Consider the following 14,175-nt stretch of genomic DNA (forward strand, 5'->3'; position numbering starts at 1 on the left):
GACATGAATTTATGTTCTGCTTTTGACCTAACAATGTTCTGATGTAACGACCAAATAGTGAATGTTGATTCAACACTGAAAACTGATCGACAACTGATCCCGACATAGATGTTGAATCAATGTCTCCTTCTATCTGGGTTTCCTTCCCACTGTGAGTTGAGTGACCCCACATCACAGGAAATAGTTCAAATACATTGTATTTAAATCAATGCATAATAATAAAGGCGGTTATGAAATTAATAAGAAACAGTGTTCTTAACCCTTGTGCCTCAATAAAAAAAGTTACTCAGAGGTCCTTAGAGGACATAAATGTCTGCGTCAAAAAACTGCCATAATACTATTATATATTAAAAATTATTTTCCATATACAAAATTCTAAGGGGTTATTGTATTATCACAGTCTGGGATATGTCAATGATTAGCAACAACATTGATTTTGATGCTTTACTATTTTTTTTGTGCAGTGTCAGATTTCAAATAAACCTCACACTCAGGACCTTAGAGGACAAAAATGTCCACATCAAAAAAACTGCCATAAAAATATTATTTATTAATATTATTTTTCACTTTCACTGACTTAGATTTTTTAATCAACATCAGTCCTGATCATAACTACCATATATATTCATTCATTTTCAGGATTTTAACCCTTTAAATGCCAGTGTTGTTTTTTTACACACACACAAATTTCTCAATACACACATACAAAACACACTCTGACATCCATACCAACACACCCACACAATTTTAGCTGTATCATTTATTCAAGTGGCCTGCAGTGCTCTATATATAATAGATCAAACAGAAAAATAGGTAAAAAGCATGTATTTACTCCATAGGCTAAACATGAGAAAAATGGTGCCATCTGGTGGAAAATATCAAAAATGTAAATTTTGAAGCCAGGGCTCTGGAATAAAAGCATAATATCATAGAAGTCATGATTTTATGCTTTAAAGGCACTGGGATCAAATATTGCAGTTTTAGTGGGTTTAAATGGGGACATTTTTGTCCTTAAGGTCCTGAGTGTTACTATTTTGTGTACACAGTGTATTATAGATGTATTATAGGAAATTAGGTTGAAATATCAAAATTCCCCCAAAAATACACACCTTTGGCAAAATGTATGCCTTGGCATTAACACAGCCAAAATGAACGAAAAAAAAAAAAAATGAAAAGGACAAAAATGTCACGAAGGTCGCACAAGGGTTAAGAACAGGATATAAGAAATCACCCAGTATATTACTGTGCCTAGACTTCTCTTTACACTCCAGCACAAGAGGTGGCAGTATGAAACCCGCCAGTAAATCCAACGAAGAAGAAGACGTCATCATAACGCTGCGCCGCGAATCATTCTTCTGTTTGCAGGTTTGTCTTTGAGCGCTTCAGCATTTCAGGTGAATTAAACGATTCGAAACTGCTTTAAATTGATCCATTAGTTCCCTTCCGTACGATAATGTTATTGAAACTGTTTAGTGTTGGTATGTGAAGAGCTGATGTTTTTGTGCATCTACAGATATTTCATTACTTATATATCCCGACCAGGAAATGTTGAGATTACTTGAATGAATGTGTTTAGTAGAGAACTGGTTATACATACAGAGTTACACGTGCATATTTCTCCTTTTATTTGTTTTTGTGTATCAAACTGGTGAGATTATTATTATTATTCACTGATGTGCGCCGATCAAATCTTCAAGTAACGCAAAATTATAATAATTTCTTTAAGTTGTATTTAATTCTTCTTTATTGATCATTTATGCTTGAGGCGTGACGTGACAAATTGTTTTGATCCGGATCTTTCGGTTAAATACATCTAACATGTAATTCACACAAAACATTGTGTTCACAAATGTTATTACAAATTTTGTTTGGGGCTTAAAGTAAAAAATGTTGACAAGTAGTTTGGACTGATAATTATTATTATTATTTCTTAAATAATAATAATAATAAAAAGAAAAAAGCGGTGAAACATTTTTTCCCCCTTTAGTTTTAAAATATGATTAAAGTAATAGCTCACCCAAAAATTATAGTTTAATTCTCTTATAATTTACTCACTCTTATGCTGTCTTAAACTCGTATGACATTCTACCATGGAACACAAAGATTTTCTCTGATGGAGAAATGATGTAAATATACTGGTACAATCCAAGTGAATGGGGACCAAACAATCTGATTGGTTTTGGGTGAGAACAGACCAAAATATAACTCCTTTTTCACTATAAATCTTGACATCAGCAGTCTCCTTGGGGATTATGATTTCAAGCTCGATTACACTTCCTATAGCAACATCTAGTGCTCTACACATGTGTCAAGATCTAGGAAGTGTAATCGAGCTTGAATTCGTGATCGTGCCAAGAGTCTCCAATGGCAAGGTGTGAAAAAAAAATCATATTTTCGTCTGTTCTCACCCAAAACCAATTTGAATGTTTCAGAAGACATTGATTAAACCACTGAATTTATGTCGTTTTTGGGGCTTGGAAGTGTTGGACCCTTTCATTCTATGGACAATCAGACATCATATCTGCATTAAAATATTTTTAGCCCTATTCGGACGGGACTAGTTTTCCCTGAGGAGGTTAGGGAAATTTGTTACATCTGTACCTCTGTAAAACCTCTGTAAAAATTCCAGAGCTCAAGGGTCCTCTGAGAAATCTAATCCTGTCCGAATGTGAATGTCTGTGATTGGTTATATGGAATTTTCACAACACTTCTAAGTTATTTTGACCTACATGAACTACCGTTCAGATCGTACTTATGTGCGCCAATCTTCTGCCTGCTGTGCACCTTTCAATATGGATGTAGAATATTTGCCATCTGATAAAAAAAATTAAGAAAATAAAATCAACAAGGAGAGCCAAATCGCGTAAACTGCTAAGATTGGCCACTGTAACATACTCACCTTATTAATTTCACAGCTCAACGTAATGGTATAATTATAAAAATTCACAAACAGGTCTTGTTCACTTTAGTGGGTGTATTATATGCAGCCACTTCTATAAACTCATGTGAAGTTTATTTTAATAGGCTTTTTAAAATAAGGAATGAATAATTATAATCAATAAATTAAAATGAAAACAATAAATTCAATATTCATTATTTAAAATATAGTTTTAAAATGAAAAGTCATTTTGAATTTAAATAAAGTTTAAAAGATGTGTTCATTTTATCACCTAAGTTGTGTAAATGTGTTCAACCTTCTGTAATGGCCACATTTAGAAAACAGACACTCCCACCTCTGTAATAAACATGGAGATCTTTAGTCCCATCCGTATCAGTACATTAAATTACAGACGTCAGGTGATAATAATTATAACTCAAAGGTCTTTTAGAAAAATAGTCCTGTCCGAATAGGGCTTTTGTTTGTGTTCTGTGGAAGAAATTCATACGAGTTTGAGACCACATAAGAGTTAGTAAATAATACGAGCATTATCATTTTGGTATGGATGCACCAGTCGATCAGCTGCCGATCTAAATTGGCTGATCTTCATCTTAAATCTGTGATCAGCGATTGTACCTAGATTCAGGGCCAATCTTTTTTAATTGGCTGCAAGCACTAAATCACACCCACTGCTACTCTGTAAACACGAAACATGACAGTGCAGCCACTGGAAGATGAGTTATAACTAAGCAATCGCAAATTTACATTTTAAGACTTTTTTTTTTTATGTTTAAGAATTACATGTGTATAAATATTAAGGTGCCTAATTTTCAAGAGTCATTACGGTAGTAATTCTGACTCGCTGCGCAGTTAGAGCATGGAGAGGAGAAAGATGCTGCAAGCGGTTGTGAAAACAACAAATAAATATGTGAATACAAATCGGAGTATACTTAATGTAAAGCGAGTTGTGACCGACGGTGTGTGAAACGATAGGGAGAGATTGAGCGGTTATGCAGGCTTTTTAGTTTCACTTTCTAACATATGAACTCTCCACTCCAGGTGCTCTAAATCTTTCTGTAGTCTCTCAGCCCAGCACTATTTATTGAGAACCCCGGTTTGTCACAATACCACTAAAAACAGCAGTAACAGTTTAACCTTCAATAAAGGCACTGTGTCTTCATGCAGTTGCTTGATAATTAGTGAATTGTGTTTCAACAAAACATCAAAGACGGTAATCAAATAATAGATACTAATGATTTCCCACTGGAGCGGTATTGGAGATTGTAATGGCTTCGTTTTAAAAAGTGGTGGGGACAGTTTGGGGGGAAAGCGAATGCACAACTGAACTTGAACAAGTTGTGTACTAGATGTGAATCTCACATTATGAACAGGCCTTAATACGCTTCACAGTGCAAAATGAAAAGTCTATAAAAAAGAGAAAAAGCCATACGTGCACAAGAACTTGGCTGCCCGCTGTCACTTAATGCATCGAGCACTCATTATAATAAACTCCAGTATTCCATCGACACTTATTATAATACATATGAACGAAATGGAAACTTCTGCTCAAGAACTGGAGATGTTTATGCTGTATTAGATAGACACTTACCTGATGAAAGTGAATTTCAAAAAGTGGTGGGGACAAAATTGGCAAAGGTAAAAAGTGGTAGGGACATGTTCCAACCGTCTCACCCGTAAATGACTCCTATGCAATTCTTATTTTTGAACGTATCTCTGCTGTGTGTGATGCTTTTACGGTGTTTACTGGTTGCCAGTATGTCACAGTGACCTTTGATAGTGACAACAGAACTATTTTAAAACAAAATAAATGTTAGCATTTCACAATTAAATTTTAATGTAATTTTACTGTGTGGGGCATAAACATATAACTGCAGCATATAACATGTAAAAGTGTTGCAGGGGGCATAAAAAAAAAAACCAGTGATCAACAATCTCAGTGTTAAAAAAATCAGTGATAGATATCTGCCTAACATTTCCTGTTAAAAGTCAATTAAACACTGTGAGCTATATATATATATATATATATATATATATATATATATTCACTGCCTAATATGCTGTTGGTCCTCCGCGTGGCACCAAAACAGCGCCGAACCTCCGAGGCATGAACTCTACTAGACCCCTGAAGGTGTCCTGTGGTATCTGGCATCAAGACATTAGCAGCAGATTCTTCAAGCCCTGTAAGTTGTGAGGTGGAGCTGACTCGTTGGTCCAGCACATCTCATAGATGCTCAATCAGATTCAGATCTGGGGAATTTGGAGGCCAGGGCACCACCTTGAGCTCTTCATGTTCCTCAAACCATTCCCAAACAGTGTGTGCAATGTGTCAGGATGCATTATCCTGCTGAAAGAGGCCACTGCATTCAGGGAATACCATTGCCATGAAGGGGTGTACCTGGTCTGCAACAATGTTTAGGTAGGTGGTACGTGTCTAGACGTCCACATGAATGACCGGACCCAGGGTTTCCCAGCAGAACATTGCCCAGAGCATCACACTCCCTCCACCAGCTTGTCGTCTTCCCATAGTGCATCCTGGTGCCATCACTTCCCCAGGTAAACGACGCACACGTACAAGGCTGTCCACGTAATTTTAAAGAAAAAATGATTCATCGGACCAGGCGACCTGCTTCCACTGCTCCAAGGTCCAGTTCCAGCACTCATGTGCCCATTGCAAGTGCTTTCGATCTGCAACTATACAGCAGTGTGCAATGCACTGTGTGTTGTGACACATTCCTCCTATAACCATCGTTAAAATCGTCTGTGACTTGTGCCACAGTAGACCTTCTGTTAGTTCTGACCAGACAGGATAGCCTTTGTTGCCCTTGCGCATCGATGAGCCTTGGGTGCCCAACACCCTTTCGCCGGTTTGTCCCTCCTCGGACCACTGTTGGAAGGTACTCACCACTGCTGACTGGGAGCACCCCACAGTCCTTGCCGTTTCAGAGATGCTCTTACCCAGTCGTTTGGCCATAACAATTTGGCCCTTGTCAAAGTCGCTCAGGTCTTTACTCTGTCCATTTTTCCTGCATTCAACACGTTGACTACGAGAACTGATTTTTCGCATACCATCTAATCTACCCAGACCTTGAAATGTGGCCTTGTTAGGAGATGATCAACATTATTCGCTTTACCTGTGAGTGGTCATAATGTTTTGGCTCATCTGTGTATAGATGAGTGTGTGTGTGATTTAAATCATAAACATAATACAATAAACCATTCACCTTGAACCAAAAATGTAATTATATTTCAATTATCATTATTATGTTTACATTAATAATTTACTTTAGATCTTAATTTGAATTAGTAATTTCCCACCTGTTGACGTAGATGGATACTTGCGTGACGGCAAATAGGAGGTGGCTATATATGATTTTTTTGACCACTTAGTTATTTCTAATTCTTATTCTTTTCATTTGTAGTGCAATTTGAATTTAGAAATATCTCTGGTTTAAGTTTTTCGAATTTAAATAAATTAATTTAGTCTTTAAATCAAAACAAAAATATTACATTCACCCTCGGCAGTGTGGTTGACAATGTAATCGGATATTGCAATGTATTTTTTTTATAAAAATATTGTGAACCTATTTCTTGCATATTACCCAGTCCTAGTGTTCAGGGGATCCAGCACGTGAAGTAGAATGGTTCTTCTGGTAACTAGTAAGCATAACAATACATATTCCGAGTATCTTACGAATGATTATGGAGCTCAACAGTAATGAGGTAACTTCTGTGGCAATACCTTGAGTGTAGTTTACCTGTTTAGAAGCACCTTGGCAGGTTTGGCGTCTCCATCAAACCCCAAAAATTCCCTCAAAATCCTCCACTTTGTAAATGTGATGCCTGTTCACTCTGATTTTACTCTGGTCTCTGTGTCTTTTAGTGAAGCTGATATGACAAAATATAAGGCTTAAAGTTATTACAGATTTTTTTTTTTTATTCTGACATTTGTTTTTAATTTTGGCAGGTCTGGTCTTCGCTGCCATACAGTGATTGTGAATCCACTCCCAAAATAATCCACCAGTAAATGATCTGAATATTCCTGTCATCTTTGAATTGAAGAAGTGTTTCCAGAAGTGCAGGACAAACTTCAAGTGTGTCAATATTTTCTGACATACTATTGTAAAGATGGATTTTATTAAAGAGGAGAGAGAGGACATGGGATATTCAGAACAAAACCGAGTGAAAAATGATGATACTGAGGAACAAATAGGTTGGTGTCCATTCTTGATTCTTCATTAATTACTACTGATGAACATCTGGGATTTTCACTCAAGTCTTGAGCAGAATCTAAAAATAATGGTGGTTTCAAACAACCCCTCAAGTTTTAATCATTTGTACTTCATTCCGCCATTTTTGCATTAGGTTTGACTTTTAATATGATCATGTAGTTTACGTCAAAGATTTTTGAACAGTACAGTATGTATATATTATGACTGTGGGCTGGAAATAGTTTCATATGACCCCTCCATTGTTAATAGTTTATTCTTGTGACATCAACTTGTATTCATCATCCACTCCATAAAGAGAAGTTTTTAATTTGCAGGCCATGAAAATAAACTAAATTTTTATTTTGCAATAGAATTATGGCATGCGTATAGGCCCTGTTAAACAACCTTATGATTTGCTTCGGGAAAGCACCGTTTAAGAAACAAAAAGAAGGTGATTAAATCATAAAATAATACAAAAACACGTTTACAATTGAGTTCAATTTCATTTTCTTTAGGCAGCATTAACTGCATTAACAATATGAAATGCAAAAAAATCGACACAGTGGAAATTATTACGCAGTCAAATGAGGCCAATGAAATTGGAGATGGTAAATATTTGTATTTGGGAAGGTGGTTATTAGGGATGTGCCCGAAACCGAATTAAGAAAGGCACGAAAAATGTCATCAAACGTTAAACGAATTCTCAATAATAGAAAAATTATTCGTTAGACTGATTATACAACAACAAGCACTAGAATAAAGCAATATTTTAAATAAACATCTAAAATGGCAATGCAATGGTAAGCCTGAAACCAATATGACTAGTGAAAACTTTAACAATGAAAATGCACACTGTGTGATTTCAAGTACAAATCAGATGGCCACAGTGCAGTTTCTGTTTATTGTGCACATCTCAGAAATCTTAGCTTGTCAAGAGGTTGACCAATAGTGGATTTTATCAATACCGATAACTATGGTGTTGGGAAAGACCAATTACAGATTAATCGGCCAATAGTTTTTAAAATCAATTTACAAAATGTTTAAAAACAAATACTTTTTTAAATATATATATTTGTTTATATTTATTTTAGTATTGTTAAAATATTTCTCGCGTGCCGCCCAGGTCTACCTCACATTTGTTGTTGTTTAATGGATTTTTTTATCTATTTAATGTGTTTGTTTTAGACCTGATGGAAGTGAAAGAAGAAATTGAAGAACTGAAGGAAGTGGAGAAGAAACATCAGTATCAGAAACCTTCTAATGTCACACCTGGAGAGAAATCATTTAGTTGCTCACAGACAGAACAGAATTCCTCAAAACAAACAAAGGCTCGTATAAGAATTCACACCGCTGGGAGGATTTACACATGCCCTCAGTGTGGAGAGAGTTTCACACGTAAAACTCATTTTAATAGACACGTAAGGAATTATGCAGAATATAAGCCTATTGCATGCCTCCAGTGTGGAATGAGATTCAAATATCAAGGACAGTTTAAGGCTCACATGAGAATTCATACTGGAGAAAGGCCGTTCATATGCCCTCACTGTGAAAAGAGTTTCGCATATTCAAAATGTCTTGAAAATCATCTGCACGAACAGCACCCTGGAGCAAAGTCATCAAACTGTGATGAGTGCGATAAAAATGTTATGGTGGCATCAAATGAGGAGCCCCTTTTGTGTTCCTTGTGCGGAAAAAGCTTTTTATGCTTGCACAATTTCCAAGAGCACCAGAAAATTCATCCTAGTGTGAAAGCACATGTGTGCTTTGAGTGTGGCGATGCCTTCTCAAAAGCTGGCAATTTGAAGATGCACCAAAAAATCCATATTGCAAAAAAACCTTACACATGCTCACACTGTGGAATGGGTTTCACTCATTCCGTAGCTCTTGCAACACATGAGAAAGTGCATACTGAAGAGAAGCCTTGATGTGGGATGAGTTTAACCCAATCAAATCATTACAAAAATGAATTCTGGAAAAAGTGTAAGGTTCATCTTCAGGTGCAATGTTATTTTTAATTTTTGAAATACTGTTCTGAAACATGAGTAGTAATAATAATACAAATATACTAGGCCTAATAGAAATGTCTACTGTTGACTCCTTTCAGTTTATTTTTTGTTACATTTTGCTAGCTGTAGAAAAATGACGATGAATTGAGAACAGAACAGACTTGTTTGCCGAAAAATCACTAAAAGGTCATTCTAAGGTTAGAGGCTTAAACAGTCAACTATTTTTACTCTGTGGATGAAAATATATCTAAGAATATATAATCTAAAAAATTGTCTTGGTTTTGAATGTAACCTTGGTTCCCTGAAAGTAGGGACGCTATACTGATGCTATGGGAGCTCCTCTCAGGAGTACTGATCTCTGAGACCCTATAAAATGATGGCAATTACATATTGGTAGATAGTGCTTGTTGTTCCACCCCATGCACTTGTAAACTGGGATATAAACCGGGACACAACGCCACATTTGGATTTTTTGACTGAAGGGAGAAGGCATCTCTCTGCCCCTTTACATTGAGAAATCAGTAGTGCGACAAAGCTAAGCAGCGTCTCATTCCCTTTTTTCAGGGAACCATGGTTACATTCGTAACAGACGTTCATTTCAAGTTAGTTGATTCGACGCTGTGTCAGGTAGAGCTGTGTTCAAAATATCGATACGACGATACATCATCATTTTCTCCTTGCCAATGCGTGTATCAGTGCAGCTGCATCTATATCGATATTATGCAGCACTTTGAACGTTTGAGTGTAGCCCATCACATCTATCATGCAACGCAAGTTGGCTGTTTCAATCACCTGAGAAGTTGTAGACTACCACATTTAAATTGGATGAGACTTTTGCTACCGCCAGCAAAAAAAGAAAAAAGTGCATTTTGCCTAAACCTGGCATTTGGGAGTAGGACAATATCCAAATACTGCAAAACCATGATGAACCTCCATCTACCTGTTCATATGTCAAGATAAAGCAGACTTCTTTTACTCTCAACCAGGGTATGACATAAAATAAAGGTGGGTATTTTTTTAACAGTGGCGGATAATTTAGCTCATTTTCCTGCCGACCTGTACATTTTGGTCAAAAGGTTATTTCGTACCCTTCTCTCAACTGGGGTAAGGAAAATGCCAGAGATCTGCAGTTTAGGCATCGTAGATATCACATGCGAGGGTGAGTTAGACTATATATATTTTAAGAAAATGCAATTGCTGGCTAATATATCTTTTCACTTGATCTTAGCGCAATATTTCAATGGAGGAAGAACCATGGCAATGTTCTTTCTCTATCTGAACAGACCTAGCATGCATTGCATTAAGAATATGTGAAACATGATCCATGTGAAATTTCAGGTGTGCCGCTGCTGCATGCATATAGGGAAGACACTTGTATATCAATCCTCTTTGCAGCCAAAACCATGGAAGGGAGGGAGGAAACATCCAAGTTACATCCTGAGGAGAGAAAGCTTGCAGGGTTTGAATTATATTCCAAGAAGGAAATTTGCAGACTGGGCGCCAACATGCTTTTCACCCAATTGACTTTGAGGCCCAAATGCTTCAGATGTGTAAGCAGCAGATCCCTCAGATTGTGCTAAAAGCAACCAATTGTTGAGGTATTTCAGTACTCAGCCTCAGCGGAGTGAGCGCTGCATATTTTTTTTTTATAAATGTATGGGGAGCCAGGGACAAGCCAAAGAGCAGAACTTTGAACTGGTATGCAGTCCCCTCGAAGGTGAATTACAAGAAAGTAAACAATGCAATCAGTATCAAACACGGAAGCGTTCAAAGGATTCGTTGTCCGTCAGAGCACACGGGGAGGAAAGATAATCCACTCGCTGAAAGGGTGCAGATCCAAATTACAATTATTGTTGATTTAGGTTTCAGAGCACGAAAGATGTTCCCACGACCCTAAGAAGGAAAATTCTGATGATGTGGGTTTGTGCCCCAGTTTATATGCACACATAGGGGTGGAGCAACAAGCGCAACCTGCCAATATGTAATTGCCATGATTTTATAAGGTTTCAGAGATGAGGAGCTCCCATAGTGTCAGCTACTGATGCAGCGTCAAAGTGACCGGCTTGAAAGGAAATATAAATGTATTTATATCAGTGTACCCATAAGCCTCCCCCAGTGGCCCCCCTAAATTTGTAATGGTAGAATTTTCCTTCCCACTGTGAGTTGTGACCCCACATGACAGGAAATATTTCAAATAAATTGTATTTTAATACAACATTGTTACATAAAAAAAAAAAAAAGGCATTTAAGTTTGATATATTCATTGAATATTTACCTAAAGTGCTTAAGGAACGTCTAAACAGTCCATACACTGCTCTAAAACGTCACTGTCCAAGTGTTCATTAAATTGAATTGCATGTTCTATTTTAATCCCTGTTACTAAAAAATAAATAAATTCCAAACTCCAAACTAAAGGTTGTAGTGTTTTTTTTTATTATTATTATTTTTTTATATATATATATATATATATATATATATATATATATATATATAACTTAAACACCAATTGAATGGATACATTGACCCCAGCATTTTAGCGTTTATGGAGGTAGCTGACACAAAATACTTTTGGAAAATTGGCATGTGGTGTGTAAGGACATACTTAATCTAACACTTTTTAAACAGCATTTTCTAATTTTTTTTACAGTTATGCATGCAGCTTTTATGACCTCATAGTCATTGAGATACTACATACTACAGTCATTGGGAATACTATTTGTTCTTTTAAAAATAATTTGTTACAGTGCAGGACCATTTAAGTAAGTGATTATCCACAGCTAGGTGTGCGTTAAAATTTTTTATGTACGACCTGGAGGCAAACTACATTCAAATTGTTCACGCACACTTAGCCATGGATTATCCCGCTTAATTGTCACTTGCTAGCATTGATTAGTTACAACTGTCATTGATTTTTGCAGTGCATAATTTGACTGGAAGAATAAAAATATCAGTTAAAATTTTCTATGGGTTGGTATATCTAGAGTCTGCCTGTTCTAAATCAGACACAGAGATAAAGTAGTGCAATAATATCACATTTATTGTAATGAATTAAATAAAAAGCTTTACAAATTATTGAAAAAAAGTTGACAATTTTTTGGAGATGGACATTACAGTTGTAAAAGTGGTTGATGAGTGGTAAAACATCCACAATGCTTTGAAATCTGCGGACATCCATATGACATCCATATGGTGTCCATTAAGGCTTAACACTTAATTGAATTAAGAATGAAATATGGCCTTGAAAAATTACAAAACCACAAAAGGCTGCTTTTTATTAAACATTCTACATTCAGTGCTTCAGTCAACGATACATGACAAGCGGTGTCCTACAGTGGGTGTTTGTTGAGCAGCGCAACAATATTAGATGTTTTTATATTACAATTCAAATCGGCTTGCCTCGTTTTGCTGAACAGCGAGAGACGCCTTTGATGGGTTTCAGGTTTTGAATTGACTGAATGTCAAACCATACTTTCCTTACAAACCTTTTGGGTGTTTAAAGGGGAAAGTGCAGGTGCATTCCTAATTATCTCCAAGTCGGACTCAGTAATACATATATATGTATAATAATAATAATAATCATATATATATATATATATATATATATATATATATATATATATATATAATCGTGATCAATCTTATTTTTGTTGTTAATATGACTAATCTACCATGATTGAATTTGGACTCTGAAAACAATTTTATATTATATTGATACTTCGTTTTAATGCATTGCTTTTCTATTTTAATGTAAAAAAAATAAAAACAATGTATATGTAATAATATATAATACAGATGTTTTATTGATGCTGCAGATGAATAAATTATGTTACATTAAAAGTATTTTATAATAAATTAATATATAGAGCTAATTGTACTCTTAAGTAAGGAATAATTGACCATTGAATTGTTGAGAAATAATGCACACCCGAGGTGGTAATGCGGTCACGACGTGCAGTGGACACCCGTTATACATCTGGTGTGCAATATTTTTAAACAATTCAATGGGCCGGAGTCAATTATTCCACTTATACCACAGTTACCACACCTTACAACATTGTTCAGTGTTTTATCTCAAGAAATGTTTTGATTTTTGTCCCTAAAACGCTCTTATGATAGGAACTACGTTATTTTGCTGCGGATTCAGAGTCTTGCTTTAATACAGTCCGAGCCTTCGTTGCTAGTTCGAAAACGTCACTTTAGAACTAGGAACAGAGGATTGCGAGGCTTGCGCTGCTTTACTCGAGGACTTACTGGATAATGAGGTAGTGCGTTTGTGTGTGTGTGAGAGAGTTTGAAGAATCGAAAGAGAGAAACTCACTACGCGTATGCGTATAATGTCTGTGTGTTCACGTGTGTGGGAGAGTGTGTGTGAGAGGAGGAGGGGGGCGTGAGATTGTTTCCCACAAATATTTCAGATAATATATAAACTGTTGTATTGATGAAGTGTATCTTGCTCTGATACAGCTCAAGCCTTCATTGCTAGTTCGAAAACATCACTTTAGAACTAGCAACGGAGGATGCGCTGCTTCTCGGCATGTGTGTGTATGTGTGAGCGAGAGAAAGAGGGAAACGGAGTTGAATTGCCTGTGTTTAAAGTGTCTCTCGTCAGGAATAACATTACTTCAAATTGACAAAGTGTAAGTTTAAGGCTCAGCAGCAGTGTGTCACCATTCTTGTATATAGCTTTTCTATTGCTAAACAACTGTTTACAATCACAGTGAGTTGAGGGGGTGCGCTGACTTTGCTACCAAGAGAGTTTGTGTAGAGCGAAAGAGAGGTGTAGGGATAGCGCGGTGCTTTTTTCCACAATAGCTGTGTGAGACTGATTAGGGAGAAATACATTGAAACATCAAAAGTTATTTCGGATAATAGAAACTGTATTGATTAAGACGCAGGGATGGGGCTCTATTTGTTGGTCGTGACTCGAGTCTCAGTGTGTGTGTGTGTGCATGTGTGGGAGTGTGTGTAAGTGCGGGTAAGACGAGGGAGCGCGAGGGTTCTTTTTAACTGAAATTGAAATAAATGTAGGATATTTTAGACATTGTTTGACATTCTTAACTTT

At 36.4% G+C, this 14,175-nt stretch overlaps 1 protein-coding gene across 1 annotated transcript; it reads left to right on the forward strand.

The window, feature by feature from the left end:
• Positions 1-1,325: 1,325 nt before the first annotated feature.
• LOC127442980 (gastrula zinc finger protein XlCGF7.1-like) lies at positions 1,326-11,427 on the forward strand. Its single transcript, XM_051701453.1, has 3 exons — positions 1,326-1,394; positions 6,864-7,109; positions 8,293-11,427. The coding sequence occupies exons 2-3, from the start codon at positions 7,025-7,027 to the stop codon at positions 9,030-9,032; spliced, it is 825 nt and encodes a 274-aa protein (XP_051557413.1). The 5' UTR covers positions 1,326-1,394; positions 6,864-7,024; the 3' UTR covers positions 9,033-11,427.
• The last annotated feature ends 2,748 nt before the right edge of the window (positions 11,428-14,175 follow it).

Source organism: Myxocyprinus asiaticus, chromosome 6 (assembly GCF_019703515.2).
Source record: "Myxocyprinus asiaticus isolate MX2 ecotype Aquarium Trade chromosome 6, UBuf_Myxa_2, whole genome shotgun sequence".
Taxonomy (NCBI): Eukaryota; Metazoa; Chordata; class Actinopteri; order Cypriniformes; family Catostomidae; genus Myxocyprinus; species Myxocyprinus asiaticus.

Bases quoted from the DNA above. Each gene is read 5' to 3' on its own strand.
- LOC127442980 (XM_051701453.1), top strand. From the start codon at position 7,025: ATGGATTTTATTAAAGAGGAGAGAGAGGACATGGGATATTCAGAACAA. The intron at 7,110-8,292 runs GTTGGTGTCCAT...TGTTTGTTTTAG, and splicing joins TGATACTGAGGAACAAATAG to ACCTGATGGAAGTGAAAGAA.